The following is a 16,608-nucleotide window of genomic DNA, read 5'->3' on the forward strand; positions in this document are numbered from 1 at the left end:
AAACGGCGAAAAAAGTAATAAAAAAGTTGAGATCAAGACGGCTGTTTTGGTCTCCATGGTGCAGAGTAATAAATAATATATACACACTTACAAAAAATAACAAGATTACAAAATTAAAGGAGAAAAAAAGGAGAAAAAGCTCAAAGGTGAGCAGGAGCTGCTGTAACGAGCTGCCACTCACGCGGCGCTCACTCACTCACAACAGTAACCCTCTGCAGTAACTCTTGAAGACGCTGAAATGAAGACTGTAACGGTTAATTTCCCGTCTTTACCCTTCTCTCCCTCTCTGTGCAGCTTGATGATGTCACATGGAGCCCGTCCTCAGACTGTGGTTTGTCAACGCCCCCCCCAGAGAGTGAGAGTGCAGACTCCACACCTTCACTCAGCAGGTGCACCTCCTTCTCAGGTGAGGAGACTTCACCTCTGGTGTGTATCAGCAGCAGTATGGTCAGTAACGACAGCATTTAATTGTTTAATTAGGATCCCCGTTAGCTACAGCATTACTGCAGCTATTCTTCCTGGGGTCCGCCAACACTTTAAAATAATACACTACTAAACATAACATAATAAAAGCAAACCAAGTAAATTTCCACTAGATAAAGAGAATATCAAATTAAAAATACTCAAAAAAATCAAAGACATTCCACAAAATGAAGACAGCTAAAGGAGAACATACCCCTGCACAGTTAAGATTCATCTGAGGTCGTCAAAAAGTCTGAAAATCAGTCCACAATTTCATTTCATTGGTAGTCTAGAACTTCACAGCTGATCTAATACAGAAAAAAGTAAAAAATACATTCAACAACAGTCATAACCAACTATGTTTCAATTTCCAGCAGGTCAGACAATCAGTCTCAGCAATCTGCTGGTTTAAGTGATTTCTATTTCCATGTTCTATAATTGTTGCTTATACTGATTCAAAACATGTTGCTTAACTAATAATTTGAATGTTCTTATGCTGTTTTGTTTGTGTGATGTGTTTGGGAAATGAATTCCACTGAGCGCGAGTCCTTGTGTTTGTGTTCAGGTGTGAGATGTCCCACGTCTCTCCCCGTAGTGCTGCCCGCTGAAGACGGCCAGCGACCCGACAGCAGCAGCCAGGTCAGGGAGACCGACAGGTCTTGTCTCTGCTCCCAGGCTTCGCTCGTAACTCAGCACCTGTATTTCCTTACAGACGAAGCAGCCAATCACAGCCCAGGAGGAGCCTGGTCTGAGGGAATCCATCAACAACAGCAGCAGAGCAGGTGAGCTGATCAGCTGACCCACTTCCTGATGTCACCAGGGCTGGGGATCCATGTAAAAATGTCAAGAATCGATTCCGATTCGATGATCAAGATCTGATTCGATTCCAATATCGATTTGGGTTAGTGTTATTAAAACTGTTTTTTGAGCTGTTGCATGAATTATATGACTGTAGTTATGCAACATATTAATACTAGTATTATATTGAGATTCAACAGCAAGTATTGGCAGCTAATGATGCTGTTAGGACCAATCACCTCCCAGAATGCTGATATAGAGGGTCTGCATTGACGTCACATCCCCACTGGACCAGCCCCCTTACTCACACAGAGTGGTAAAAACAGCTGCAACTAGTGGAGAAGACGGGATAACAGCTGATTATCGGCTTAAATTAAAGGCAGTTGGACTAGACAGTGACCCGTACAGTTACCTGAAGAACCAGTTTTCCATGGACATTAATATTTGGTACAGTTACCAAGAACCAGTGGTCCATGGACATTAATATTTGGCCACGAATCCAGTTTCCTGATATTTATATGTACTTAATTTCTACGCCGGGGAAATACACGAAACAAAGCTTGAAGGCTTACAAAAGTTTTGACGCTTGGTCCGACTTCAAGGCAGGATTTGTTGTAGAAATTAAAGTGATGAGGACACTGAACTTTATGATTTGATCGTTTAACGTTAGCTACCCAAAAATCCAACATTACCTGATTAGGGATGTTAATAATTAATCAATTTTCGATTAATTGCCGTTATGAAATTACCCGATTAAAATTAACGATTACAATTAATCTATTTATTTATTTATTTATTTATTTTTTTCGTTTAATTTCACCAGCTGGTATTACGCCCGGACCACATTTAATGCGACACAACACGCTGCCGCCGCGGCGCGCGCAGAAGAAAGAGACGGCGGATATGTTTGGTTTTAGTAATATCATGCTCAGGCAATGAGTCTGCAATGGCCCAGACGGGAGACACATGTAGCGTAGTGCTTAACTTTTATTTTTAATCCACTCTATATTCTTCTGGTTGTTCTCCGATCTGTTCCCCTAAAGCCTGAATTATGGTTCCGCCTTAAATCGACGCAGAGCCGCCGCCGTAGCCTACGACGCTCTGCGTCGTTGTAACGAGGAACCATAAATCAGCCTTCACCCGGTACATACATAGGTTTCTCTAAACATCTGTCCCCGCTACAGTTTTAACTAGAAGAAAATGTGCTCCAATAGAGCAGGTCTCATCATTTTATTTTGAACACTGCCAAAACTCTAACTTAAAACGTAACTAGAACTTAAAATTTGCTTGACACAAATGACACTATTATGGCTGCTGCTACTACTAATAGCCTTGAAGTGCACTTTATATTATATTCCTTGTGGTACAAAAATGTCTTTTTGTTACTTTTGTATCAAATAAATATTTGATTAAGGAATACATTAAAATATCCTTTGTATTTTATATAAGCAAAAAAAATTATGTTTGTATCTCAGATGGGGGAAAAACGCCGCTTATCAACTAATCGATGATCGATCGATAAGGTTATCAACTATCAATTAATGAAATAATCGATAATTTGCATCCCTATACCTGATACAAAATGGGAACCTCAAATCCACGTTTCGGTGTCTGGAATCCAGTTGTTTCTGTGAATTGCAGTGATCCATTTGTCTCTCTTAAGCTTATTTTTCGGCAGTCTGTAAAACGATAACTCTGATTTCTTGCTAAATCTATGAGTTCAGTCGATCGCACAACAGCTCTTTCCCATTTTAGATGTTTTCCAGTTGCTCAAACTGAAAGTTTACGCTGCCACTCAGTCTTTCTGCCACTCAGTCTTTCTGTGAAGTCGCATCTGTGACGTTGTGCGCATTCCCTCTATAACTGCTTTCAGAAACATCGTGCGGGTCAGAATTATCAAACAGATCCAGGGCAGCAAACGTATGAAATTGTTTTTATTTTTTAACACATTCCGTTTAAATTTTTTCCATGTAACCCCAAAACAGTATATAAAGTAATGAAATATAGACAATTTATGCAATTATAACTGAAAACTTTATTGTTTTCATACCTTTTAAAAAGATATTTAAAGGCAAAAACAAAAAGTTGTAATGTAATGATGAAAGAAAATCAATCTTTAGACATACAAATCGATTTTTAGGAATAAATATGAGAATCGATTTAGAATCGAAAATTATTTTTTTTTCAACACAGACCTAGATGTCACCGGGCTTTTTTTTAAACCACTTTCTGCTCGTCTTCAGGTGTCAAAGCAGCAGAGTCCTTTCAGCCCCACCTCCTCACCTCCACCCCCACCCCCACCCGAGACGAGGCGTCCCCCGTCTCCCTGTGCTTCACCCCTCCTCACGTCTCCTCCCTCAGGGGCTCGGCCCTGTCGGACCTCGGCCCCGCCTCTCCTTACGACGGCCTGTTCGAGCTCGCTCTGCCCCGAGCCGCCTCGCTCTTCATCGGGAGGAAGACGCAGGTGAGCAGACGCAGGGGAAGGGAGCCGGTTGGGACCCGTGTTCAGAGCGGTCAGCAGCGTTGTTTCTCCTGCAGGAGGCGCTGCAGAAAGCTGTAGGAGAGCAGGAGAAGGAGCAGGAGGGCGAGGAACACAACTCCTCCATGTCTCCTATCAGGGCTCTGGACCAGATGATCATCCATGGAAATGAAGCCCACCAAGACCTCAGCAGGAGGTGAGATGTTTCCACCACATGGCTCCTGTGAGAGTTCCTGTACCTAAAAACGCTTTTCCACCAGTACCTTCTCAGCTCTACTCATCTCAACTCGGCCAATTCAGCACCTGGAGCAGAAGTAGGAGGTTGGAGTGAAGCTGCTGTGACGTATTTGATTGTGTGATCTAAACGAAGAAGACAACAACACTAAAGATGTAGAACCTGGAGGAGATGATAGATGTGCTGCTGGATCTGTGGCTCGTGTTCGATATCGAGTTAAAAAATGAGAGTGAGAGAAGATTCAAACGGTGACGCTTTTTTAATCTTTTTTAGTTTGTGTCGGTGCTGCTGAAAAGTCAGCTGGAGCCGTTAGCAGCTATGAAGTGACAGATCTCCTGGTAGATCTGGTCATTCCTTATCTCCGTCTAGATCCCTTTTTAATTCTCTCCTCAGCACCAGGTTTATGAACATCTGCACCTCAGAGTTGGATCATGAAACAGACTTTTGTGCTGCCGTTGCCTGTCGAATAAAATGAATCCGTCAGAGTCTCTTTCTCTGAAAGTAACCATTCTGGCGAGGTTCTATCCGGGCTGAGCCGGGACTATTTCTGACGTCACCACCCTCCTCGCCACCGATTGGTCGGGGGGCGGGGCCGTCATCAAACTACAGGCCCCTCATTGGTCGGGGGGCGGGGCCGTCAAACTTTTGAATCAGGAAGCGGGAGTCAGCGCGAGGCGGCTCGCGGCGATTTTATTATACAGCACAAACGTCTGTTTGGTGATCCAACTCTGAGGTGCAGATGTTCATAAACCTGGTGGCTGTCGAGAAAATTAAAAAAGGGATGTAGACGGGCTGTTTTTTTCTACAGCCGCTCGCGGCTCCAGCTGATTTCTCATCTGCGCCGACACAAACAAAGGTGTTGTGCAATCGAGTACGTCACAGCAGCTTCACCCCAACCCCCCACTTCTCACCTGGCTGTGGAAAAACAAACGAGGACAAGGACGGGTGGAGCCGCGACGAGCCGCGCCGAGCCGGGCGGACGCGGGACTAGTGCAAAAGCGCCATAATAATATTATATACTGTCATCTTGTTTGGGCCAAGATAAAGGGGAAAGAGCATAGTCATGTTGTTACCATGGTAACAACTCCCCCTCCCAACGGCAGGAAGTGCCGTATGGCTCTGAGTAGTACTTCCCAATTAATGCATAATACTACTGATATTTACTCAAAAGTGTGCCGAACTAAAGTATACTTTTTGAGTATATACTGTTTAGTATGGCATTTCGGACGCACCGTGAGTTAGCGCTGCAGGCCTGTTGTTCTGGATACGTTCCTGTTGCATTGAATGTTGAGGTGTCAAACATTTTCTCAGTTTGTGTGATTTAGAGTCTTCAGTTTGAATTTCAAGAGTCAGGTGAGTACATACCTGAGGAGTCAGTCCTCCATCAGTGTGAATATATCAGCTAACATGTTTGTCGTGGTTGTGGTGTTCGGCAGGTTGTCAGCAGGAAGTAAGTCGGTGGATCGGAGTCACTTTGGAGGTAAACAGCAGAGCATGAAAACCAAAGGTACCTGCAACTAAAACTGACACGCCTCATTAATCTCATCGCTGTGATGTTTCTGATCCAACTGCCATGATGGAGTCTGTCTTCACCTCAGCAGTGATTCCTAGTCAGCATCTCCACAGCAGACTCCCTGAGTGCGTTTACAGGGGAAGTTTAATTCCTCTTTAATTCAGAATTAAAATTAAATCCGATTTTAGAATGAGAATAAAAATTACGAATTAAAATGGTCATTCGGAATTAAACTTAATTCCAAAGTAAGTGGCTGGTTTATTCTGATTTTAAATCTGAATAGAATAATTTCACGATCATGTATACACTCATTCCTCTTTAAATTAATCCCGGTCTTTCTTTCTGCTCGTTCCCTCTCCCGTCTGTCTCCATGACGCTTATATTCCGCGCTGGGCTGGTTTTCCAAACAAAGTTTCACAATGGCAGCACGCAGTAAACGCTGGTCAAGAGCAGAGACCATTTATTTAATAAATAGCTTGGAGGACCTAGAAATAATTAAAAGAACAGATGGAAACAGGAAACATAAAAATTGTGAGCTTTTCAAAGTTGTACCTAGTTAAGTTTGTTTTTCTTCCGGTAGACATCATTTCCAGTAGACGTAACTTCCGGTCAAAAATGTTTTCCATGTAAACCTCAATTCGGAATTACTATTTCCATTTAAACTCGAAAGAAAATAGTTTAATTCAGAAGTATTTCATTATGGAATAATTAATTCCCAATTAAAAAGCATCATGCAACCGTGGCCAGTGTGGGTTCCATCCTGGACTGGACGAGCTCTATTAGTCTAGGCCAGGGGTCGGCAACCCAAAATGTTGAAAGAGCCATATTGGACCAAAAACACAAAAAACAAATATGTCTGGAGCCGCTAAAAATTAAGTCTTGCATAAGCCTTAGAATGAAGACAACACATGCTGCATGTTTCTATATTAGTTATAACTGGGGGAAGATTTATTTTTTCATTATGCACTTCGAGAAAAAAGTCGAAATGTCGAGAAAAAATTCAAAATTTCAGGAAAATAAATAAATAAATAAAAAAGCCGAAATGTCGAGATTAAAAAGTCAAAAGGTTTGTTTGGATCCAAACAACCTGCTGCATTTCTGGATAACATCTGCTTGTACATGTGTGGAAGTGGGATTGTGACCAGCCTTTCCAGTCTAACCAGTTTAATTAGTGTGACCTGCTCCTTGTCCTGCCACTAAAGTGGATGTGGTGCAGTGAATCTTTGATTTGATTGAAAGATTTTATTTCGAACATGCATGATAAAAAAAAGAGTACAAAAAAGTAAAAAAAAACAGAATACAAAAAAAAAAATATATATATATATATATATGTATATATATATATGTGTATGTATGTATATATATATATATATATATATATATATATATATATATATATATATATATAATGAGTGTGTGTGTGTGTGTGTGTGTGTGTGTGTACTTTAATAACTGTATAAATATAGTCAAAAACAAAACAAACGCCCAGCATTAAGTTGTGCTATTATGTATGTATGTACTAATAGAAGTAATCATAACGCATAGTATTACATTATCATTACTTTACTATAATACTACAATATAATAGAGAACAATAGACAGCAATGGTATAACAATATACTTGAATAACTATATAAGAGTAGAAATGCTATATATACACTGGTTCATATATTTACCCCCAATGCTTCCATGGCAGGAGCAAGTAACGGCTGCTGCGTGTTGTCCTGTTACCGGGACGGTAAACCTTCCCCTGACCTTTCTTGGAGACTCTGATGTCTTGGAACAGTGAGGCAAAAAAGTATTTAGTCAGCCACCAAAGGTGCAAGCTCTCCCAGAGCTCCAGTGAATAAGATCGTTAAAGTCTGCAGTGCAGCTGATGCTGTCCTCTGGAAACGCTGCAGGTTCTGCATGCACGCTTGTGTCTTCAACTCCGTTCCTAATGCATGTGTGCTGCTTCGTGGTCCCTGTGCCGTGCTGAGGTGTTCAGGTGTTCCTTCACCTGTGTTGTCAGGCTCCGCCCAGGGGGAGGAGCTTCATTCCCTGAGGAGTCAGCTGCTGCTGGTTCACAGCCAGCTTCAGTACGAGCGCTTCAAGCGTCAGCAGCACGCCATGAGGAACCGCCGGCTGCTGCGCCGAGTCATCAACACCACCGTGCTGGAGGAGCACAGCGTTGCCATGGTGACACACACACCTCAACCCCTCCTTTTGCATTGATTCTGCTGTTTTTTTTATGTTTGGTTGTTCCTCACATACCATGTTTTACCTCATGTGGTGCAGAAGGCGCAGCTGGGCCTTCAAGACGAGGAGATCCGGTGTCTGAAGTCCACTGTGGCCCAAGAGCAGAAACAAAACAGCCAACTCTTGCAGGATACACAGAAACGCATGGACCAGCTGCACGCACAAACCCAACAGCTGCTGCTGCAGCTGCAGGAGGAGCAGCAGGGGAACCAGCAGCTGCAGGTGTGTCCACACACACACACACTAAAATACACGCTGCAGGAGGAGCAGCCAGTGAGAACTTCTCTCTCTCTGTTCTTTATTGACTGCGTTTACATGCAGTCAATAACCCTTTTAAAAACCCGAATATGACCCCTGGGTTACTCCTTTTAAAACCTGAATATTTGGTCATGTAAACGCCTAACAGAATATCTCGATCAAACGGAACATGAATTTGTTTTCTGCGCATGCTCTGTTCACAAGGAATCCTGGTCTTTTGAGTCCAGGAAGTTCTTATAAACACGGAGAAACACAAGACCAGGAGGAGACTAATCACTTCATAAATGTAATGAAGGATATGAACATTTCTGCATTTGTAGACGGTAGAAAGTACCGGGATAGCGAGATTTACAAGAAGGTGAGCGAAAAGTTGCGCGAAGCAGCATTTGTTTTGAATTTGGATACAGGAAGAAGAAGCGGAAAAAGAAAAAAAAAAGGAAGAAGAAGATTCCGAATGTTTCAGTAACCGGAATATTAGCAATAACCCAAATTTTGACTGAATGTAAACGTAGTCATTCTCTCTGTCTGTTTTCTATTTTCCTGCTCTACCCGGCTGGCCTTCAGCAGGAGGTTCCCCCTTATGATCCTGGTCCTGGTCCAGGTTTCTTCCCTCCTAGAGGGGGGTCTTTACCTGTTATTGTTTATGTAATAATTAATCGGGGGTCATGTTCTGGTCTCTGGAAAGATCCTAGAGACAACTTATGTTGTAATAGACGCTATATAAATAAAACCAAATTGAATTGAATTGAACAGAAGAAACACTAGGACACGCTGTGTCCAGCTCTGTTAACCCTTTATGATCGGCTGGAGCGCCGGCGCTCTCGTTTGCATATTGATTTTCAAAACGTATGTACAATTACAACCAAATAAAACAGAGCAATAATTCTTTTTGCATGTTAAACAGGAAGAGTTTCACTTACATATCTTGCATTGAGTGTGGCCCAGAGTGCTGTTTTAATCCATTAAATCGTTTGGAAAAATCACATAATAATCCAGTGATATTGCCACACGGAAATCTTCATACTTGACACCGCGGGTTATTTATAGATCCGGTACGTGTCCTACGTTGTCACATATATCATCACGTTGTCAGCGTGTCATCAGGTTGGATTTTTTCACTGTATTTTGTCCCACCACTTCCCGCGGGAAACTAGTCTGTTTGAATTTGCGCTCTTGTTTGTGCTTTTTATCAGAGATTTTCACAAAAGATTACTTAGCGACAACCCAAACACACCATACACACACTGACACTACACACTCACTATACAAGCCCACACACAAACAGCTGGTTTAAGCGCCGGATTAAGACGCGATATCTAAACGCGATATATAAAATGATATATCTCAAAAACTAAAGTATGAATTCATTCCAAATACATTTTTCCTGGTTTGAAAGGCCTCTGTGTTACTTTTTTCCATTGACAATTTTGAGTGATCTTGCTATGGGATTTCTGTATTTATAAAAATATGTGTAAAATTTAGATTGACATTTTTTTGGTAGTTATTTGCACTTTTTAGCTATTTATTTAGTTAGTATGGACTTGACATACAGATTATTAAAGATTGGCTTATATGGGTTGTTTTGATGCATAGCAAATAAAAATACTCCATAAAATGGCAGTATAGCATGCAGAAATGTAAGAATCTGCTTAGACGGACTTGTTCTTTGGTAGGTCAGAAAGAGTTAGTGCAGCTGGTAAAAGCATCTGTTTAACAACATCTGTGCTGTGGTTGGATGTCTCAGACTGAACTTGAGGACAGTCGGCACAGACTGGGGGATCTGGAGGCGGAGCTTCAGAAAGCCAATAACACGGCCTACAACGCGGAGCATCAGCTGACCCAGCTGTCACTCAAGGTGAGCAGGCTCTTCATACCAAAAATCCAGTTTGGATCAAAACATTTATGTTTAAGTTTCAGTAATATTCACAGCAGAGCTGCAGCCACCGTGATGGAAAGATAAACATTATAAGTCCTTGTGTTAAATTCAAGTTATTATGACTTTATTCTAGTAAAACTATGACTTATCTACCAGTAATGGTACACTTTAACCCTTGTGCTGTCTTTGGTTCAAAATGACCCAATTCTTCTATCCTTCTTTCCTCCTGCCATGCTCTCTCCTTCCTTCTTCCCTTCCTCTTTTCCTCCTTTTTTACCCTCCTTTACTCCTTTTTCTTCCTACCTCCCTTCCGTCATTCCTTCCTTTATTACCTTCTTTGCTTTTCCTTCCTTCTTTCCTTATTTTATCCATTCCTTCCTTCTTCCCTCCCTTCTTTCTTTCCTTTTCTCCATTCCTTCCTCCCTCCCTTCTTTCCTTTTCTCCCTTCTTTACTTTCTTTCTCCCTCTCCTCCATCTTTTCTCCCTTCCTTACTCCCTTTCCTACTTTCTTTCTCCTTTCTTCCTTACTTCCTTCTTTCCTTCCTTCCATCTTTTCTCCCTTCCTCCGTTCCATCTTTTCTCCCTTCCTTACTCCCTTTCCTACTTCCATCCTTCTTTTCTCCTTTCTTCCTTACTTCCTTCTTTCCTTCCTTCCATCTTTTCTCCCTTCCTCCCTTCCATCTTTTCTCACAGCCTTACTCCCTTTCCTACTTCCTTCTTTCTTTTCTCCTTTCTTCCTTACTTCCTTCTTTCCTCCGTTCCATCTTTTCTCCCTTCCTTACTCCCTTTCCTACTTCCTTCCTTCTTTTCTCCTTTCTTCCTTTCTTCCTTACTTCCTTCTTTCCTTCTTTTCTCCCTTCCCCCTCCCTTGACCCAAAGACAGCACAAGGGTTAATTCTGGTAATATAAGTTTTTTAGCTGTATTTTGGTGTCTGGTGTTACGTTTGCTGCAGTAACCGTGCACGGTGTTTGTGCAGCTGTGCAGCAGCCAGCAGCTGCAGGAGCACATCTGTCTGCTCAACCAGCGGCTGGTCCTGCTGAGAGACGCTAACAGAGCTCTGAACGAGCAGCTGCAAGGAGGGGACGCGCACAGCTGGACCGTAAGGACATGCACATGCACACACCAGTCTCTGTTTGAGCTGACGCGGTAATCAGTCGCACTTTAAGAAGGAAACAGCTTACAATTGTGAATGTAAAGTTGAGATATATAAATACTCACATCCAGTTGAGCATAGTCAGGAAATCTGACTTTAAAATGACACTGGTTTTACGTAATCACCATATCTGACCTAAAACACTGCCAGATTTGTGAGGAATTCCTTCAGATTCAAATTCAAAAATACTTTGATATCCCTGAAGGAAAGTGAATCACATGTTCTCAGTGGTCTATTGGTGCAGCTAACAGGACAACAATTCTTAAACAAGACTGTTTCCTGTTAGGGGTTTACTCACGGCTCAGTACACGGCAGAGCAGCTGTGGCTATGGGATATCATCTTTTCTGTGTTGGCAGGGTGAGGGGAGACCACTTTATATATGTTAAAACAAGAAAAAACGTGTTTTTCATAATAGGTCCCCTTTAATGTCCATGGACCACTGGTTCTTGGTAACTGTACGGGTCACTGTCAACTCCAACTGCCTTTAATTTAAGCCCATAATCAGCTGTTATCCCGTCTTCTCCACTAGTTGCAGCTGTTTTTGCTGATGTTTTGCCACTCAGTGTGAGTAAGGGGGCTGGTCCAGCGGGGAAGTGACGTCAATGCAGACCCTCTATTCATAAATGTGTTTTAACTGACGAACATAAATATTCCCCAGTATAGTTGTCATGACGATGAACAGGCTGTAAAAATGTTTATTTCTGCTCGAAAGTTGGACATATTAACATGTGAGTCAATGGAGATGGACTTGCTCCCTCTAGAGGTCAGCAGAGGACCTGCACTTATATTACGTTCTTATCAGAGCGGTGAGCCAGATGTTGGTCCCTGGTTCAGATCCCGTCTGTCCCTGCTGTGTAGGAGTCCTCCATGTTGCAGAGCAGCGTGGGGCGAGACTTCCAGAGACTGAAGGAGAGTGACGTCCACCTGAGGCAGAAGCTGGAAGCAGCCAATCACAGGGTGGCAGACCTGGAGAGCCAGCTGGCCAAGAAAGAGCAGCTGATCCTGAACCAGAAGAAGCTTCTGGAGGACACCAAGAACCAGAGCAGGTCTGAGTCCTGGTCCACTGTTCACTTGTTAACTGGTACGGTTACTGGCACCGGTCTCAACGCGGGTCAGGCAGATGAACCACAACAGCTACTGATTGGCTCTCAGTTCTATTAGTATTAGTATGTGAACCCTTGGAAGGAACTGCTGGGAGTTTGAGGGAACCCAGACATTGATTGCTCCAACAGCTCATTGGACTCATAATTTGCACACTTGAAGTTTAGGTAATGAAATTATTTTGGAGGTGTAGTTTAGAGACATACATGTGCTCAATAAAGTCAGGAGGAATACTAATTGATTGTGTGCTATAGGGATGGGCGGTATGGACTAAAAAATGTATCACGATAATTTCTGGCATTTAATATCATTTAATAACGATAAAAATGACGATAAAAAAAATACCAATTCAACTCCACCTTTGTAACTATAAATCTATCACCACATTCAGTCTTTGGAGCCAAAACACTGCTCTAAAAGATACTAAATACTAAACTACACCAATTAAATTGAATTAATAAAAACCAATTAAATGAGTTACACCTGTACTGCAAAACTGGAATGACTCAGATCCACCATGTTTTCTTTCTTTCTTTCTTTCTTTCTTTCTTTCTTTCTTTCTTTCTTTCTTTCTTTCTTTCTTTCTTTCTTTCTTTCTTTCTTTCTTTCTTTCTTTCTTTCTTTCTTTCTTTCTTTCTTTCTTTCTTTCTTTCTTTCTTTCTGGCTCATATCCTTCCTTCCTTCCTTCCTTCCTTCCTTCACGTACATTGTGTGGATTTAACACAGAACCATAAATCAGTTTTACACAAAAACGTCATCAACAGGAATTTATCATTTTTACCGCGAGACGACAAATTCTTACCGTGGGGAATTTTTTTGACGGTTTATCGTGAACGGTAAAATATCGCCCATTCCTACTGTGCTATCAGTTGAACCTATTTGTCTGAGAAAGTTAAGAAACAGGGACTGAACAGGAAGTGCTGTACAGGGGAATCAATTTAAAACAAATAAAACCATAAGATACAAATAAAAGCAGTAAGCAACATCCCTAAAATAAACTAAATACAATGAAAGGCAGGCCTATTGATCGTGCTGGAGTTAAAACACAGTGCAAAAAACATGCTTTTAAAGGAGATTTAAAACCACTGAGAGTTCTGGCAGACCTCACAGAAAAAGGGAGGCAGTTCCAAAGTTTAGGAGCAGCAGCTGACAAGGTGTGTCCCCTAGTAACAGACCTTCAGCAGAAAATAAACTGATATTAACACAATTTCATGACAGATTCATTCCTGACTGTGTGTTGGTTTCAGGACTGAGCTGTCGGCTTCAGAGAGTCGCTACGTCGCTCTGAGGAAGGTCACCCAGACTCTGCAGACCGAGATGCTTCACCTGTACAGCCAGATTCACCTGGACGTGCACGCTGGCCACGGTGCACGCTCTGGCAGCCGACCTCAGGATGTGGACAGGTGACGCAGCAGAAGTCAGAGCTTGTTATCAGATCAGCCTCTACATGTTCATCATCACTTCATTGAGTATTAACTCATTATTGTCTCATTTTTAATCTTCATTTTCTTATAGAGTGTATGGGACCAGAAACTGTAATTGTATTTGCAAGTTTCAGAAATCAAGAGGAGATAGTTTTTCCAGTCCTCTGTACGCCATCAGTCAGCCTCAGCAGTGGTATCCCACCAGGCTAGGTTGTAGCCAGTACTCGAGTTATAAAAAAAAAAATCAGGGGGGATGGTGGATTTTATCATATGGGGACAGATAATTTGTGCTGGTTACAAATAATATAATATATTACAAATAATATCACTGACCAAAACACCTGCAGAAATACTGCAGGAATGACATAGCAGCAGTTAAATGCAGCCTTCTGTAAGCTTTAAATATCCACTGGGCTTACATCAAATACATCAAAACACAACAATAAAAAACACTTTTCTGAACTTATCAATATGACTCTGTCCTTCACAGGATAAGTAAAATGGATCACTGCAAAAACTCACAATCTTAACAAGAATATTTGTCTTATTTCTAGTTAAAATGTCTCATTTTAGTAAAACAATCTCATTACACTTAAAACAAGACTCATCACTGAAAAAAACAGCAATTTTCACCTGTTTCAAGTAGATTTTCATTTGAAATAAGTATATATTTTTTTGCTTGTAATATGAAGATAAATCTTGTCCCACTGGCAGATTTTCCTACTTATTTCAAGTTAAAGGCTACTTGAAACAGGTGAAAATTGTGAAATAAGTTATTTTTCTGGTGTTATTTTTCTGGTGATGACTCTAAATGTTGAAATAGCAGTAAAACCACATTCATTGATGAAATTACATAAGGGATGGAAAGGAGGGATGGCAGTTTTACAGGGGGGATGATTTTAACCGTTTTTATTTCAGGGGGGGATGCCACCCCCTCATCCCCCCTCAACTCCAGTACTGCTTGTAGCTCTACTGGGATTTGATCTTCAGATCCACAAATTGAGTCGGTTCTCTTCAAAGCTCTGCACTCCTCTGTCCCCCTGGAGTGTGTCTGAGCGGGAACCTGCATAAGGCCTACAGCAAGTTAGAAATGTCCTGTGATGTTCTGTGACGTCATCTAAAGTCATCTGATGTCGTCTCTCGTCCCCTCAGGCCGAGTGGCAGCGCCGTCTCCTCACCTGTGGCTCAGGACAGCAACAAGCTCCACCCCTCTTCTTCTGCTGTTGGGATCTTAAACGGTGCGGTGGAGGTGCTGTCCACCTCCCCCCTGCTCCTCCCTCCCGGCTCCTCCTCCCCCCTCGACTCCCCTCTGGCCGTGGGCTCCTTCCTGGAGCAGCGAGCAAGGCAGCTGTTTGCACCAACCAGTCAGAGCCAGGAGGAGGACGAGGAGGAGGAGGAAGAGGAGGAGGAGGAGGAGGAGGAGGAAGAGGAGGAAGAAGGCCAGCTGAGTCCTCCTCTGGCTCAGGAGGTGGAAGAGGCCACGCCCCTCTCTATGAGTCCGGAGGCTGAGCCGTCCAATCAGGTCACGGCCTCCCCCGCTGGCGCCTCCACATCTGGCACCTCCACATCTGGCGGCCAGAGGAGACACGAGCTCAGCATCATGGACTACGACGAGTTCCCGCCAGAGTACTGAGGGCGTGACGAGACAAGGAGAGGCGGGCCCTGGTGGAGGAGGCGGAGCCAGCAGGACGTTTTAGAAGATGCTGAAAATAGTAAATGTCTCTCCTGAATGATTTCCAGAAGAACGGTGTCATTAACGTACTGACGGTGTTGTCTCAGTCCCGAAGAGAGGAAGGTGGAGGACACACGACAATGCCAGCGTAACCACCAGCCCCAAATGGAACTGCTGCTTAGCAACGGTTGTTTGTCAGGATGCTCCCCCTTCATGGAGCCTGACCGTCACTCACACATGGGACATCTGACGCGGTACGTCAGACGTCCTTCCAAATCCTGCCGAGCTCCAGACGGGGGTCGGGTCAGATGTCTGAGATGAGTTGGACGTTCAGAGCCGTTCCCAGTCAGATCCAGATCCAGCCTTCACTTGTGGCCTGCTCAATCAGACCATCCAAGACCTTCACTGTGAGACTCGGATGTTTTCCGTTTGGGTCCCCAATGCTTTTCTCTCAAATTCACAAGTTTCTGAGGTGTTTTGCTTTTCGTTTTGTTGGTTTTTTGTGAGCAAAGAAATTCCGGTTTGTCCAAGTTTATTCAATCAGGGAATCCTTAGGGGCTTATTCTTTTCCAAATTTTCAATGTCAACGTTTGAGTTTTTGACTTTATAATGATTTTATGAAGTCAAGAATTTATCAAATAAAGGTTAATTTTGGGGTAACACAAATAACACAAACACTTAAATTCTTTTCTTTTTCACTTCACTGTTTGTTAATGACCAGATCTTGTCCTATTTCTGATTTTTTTCTTTTTTTTCTCCTCCCTGCCGTGCGTGTCTAATTTCCCATCATACCTGCTCGGCTTAAACGTGGACTTGATGTTCACAGGCACAGCCTTTCTGTCTTGACTAATGATGCATGGCTGCAGATTTTAAAGGGGTGGAGGGTCGGGTGTGGCCCTGAGAAGGTTGTGATCACCGTGGATCCAGGGGTTTACTGGATATTGGTGGGTGTGTCTGCAGTGACCTGCTTTGACCTCATGAAGAAGAACCACCACATGCATGTAAACTTTAATTTAGCTCCTTGTTTTTGATTCAGAAATGAACACAGGTGTTTAATGACTCAGAAGAGCAATGTCTTTAAGATTTGAGCTTTTATCTTTGCAAATGTCCAGAAGGATGACTGACTGGTGTTTCGTGAGACGTCTGCTGATCTGAGGCCGACTCTGCCACTGATCTGCAGCAACACTCAACATCAGCAATAAAGAATGAGAGAAACCTCTGCGTCCGTATGCACTTTGTCCTGAACATGCTCACTCCATGTCACTGATGATGTCTTAAATGCTTCATGGGACGGAAAATGTGGAATGTGAAAATGTGGAATGTGGAAAAGGTGAATAACTTTGTTCTCACGATGCTGAAAGTTTCACGAGAGACGGATACGTTATTGGAAGCATGCA

The 16,608-nt window shown here is 42.7% G+C and overlaps 1 protein-coding gene across 6 annotated transcripts in view; it reads left to right on the forward strand.

Moving 5' to 3' along the window:
• Positions 1-16,371, forward strand: part of LOC133450761 (hamartin-like) — a 37,512-nt gene extending 21,141 nt beyond the window's left edge. For 4 of the 6 annotated variants that reach the window (XM_061729617.1, XM_061729619.1, XM_061729618.1 and 1 more), the window contains exons 10-22: positions 295-406; positions 1,028-1,101; positions 1,175-1,244; positions 3,504-3,724; positions 3,799-3,935; positions 5,411-5,481; positions 7,499-7,665; positions 7,765-7,947; positions 9,728-9,838; positions 10,837-10,959; positions 11,873-12,060; positions 13,363-13,518; positions 14,692-16,371. In XM_061729617.1, coding sequence (XP_061585601.1) covers positions 295-406; positions 1,028-1,101; positions 1,175-1,244; positions 3,504-3,724; positions 3,799-3,935; positions 5,411-5,481; positions 7,499-7,665; positions 7,765-7,947; positions 9,728-9,838; positions 10,837-10,959; positions 11,873-12,060; positions 13,363-13,518; positions 14,692-15,172 — 2,094 coding nt within the window. In that variant the 3' untranslated portion in view covers positions 15,173-16,371. The remainder of the gene's footprint in view (positions 1-294; positions 407-1,027; positions 1,102-1,174; positions 1,245-3,503; positions 3,725-3,798; positions 3,936-5,410; positions 5,482-7,498; positions 7,666-7,764; positions 7,948-9,727; positions 9,839-10,836; positions 10,960-11,872; positions 12,061-13,362; positions 13,519-14,691) is intronic. The other 2 variants (XM_061729621.1, XM_061729622.1) reach the window with 1 other exon arrangement.
• The last annotated feature ends 237 nt before the right edge of the window (positions 16,372-16,608 follow it).

Source organism: Cololabis saira, chromosome 9 (genome assembly GCF_033807715.1).
Source record: "Cololabis saira isolate AMF1-May2022 chromosome 9, fColSai1.1, whole genome shotgun sequence".
NCBI lineage: Eukaryota > Metazoa > Chordata > Actinopteri > Beloniformes > Belonidae > Cololabis > Cololabis saira.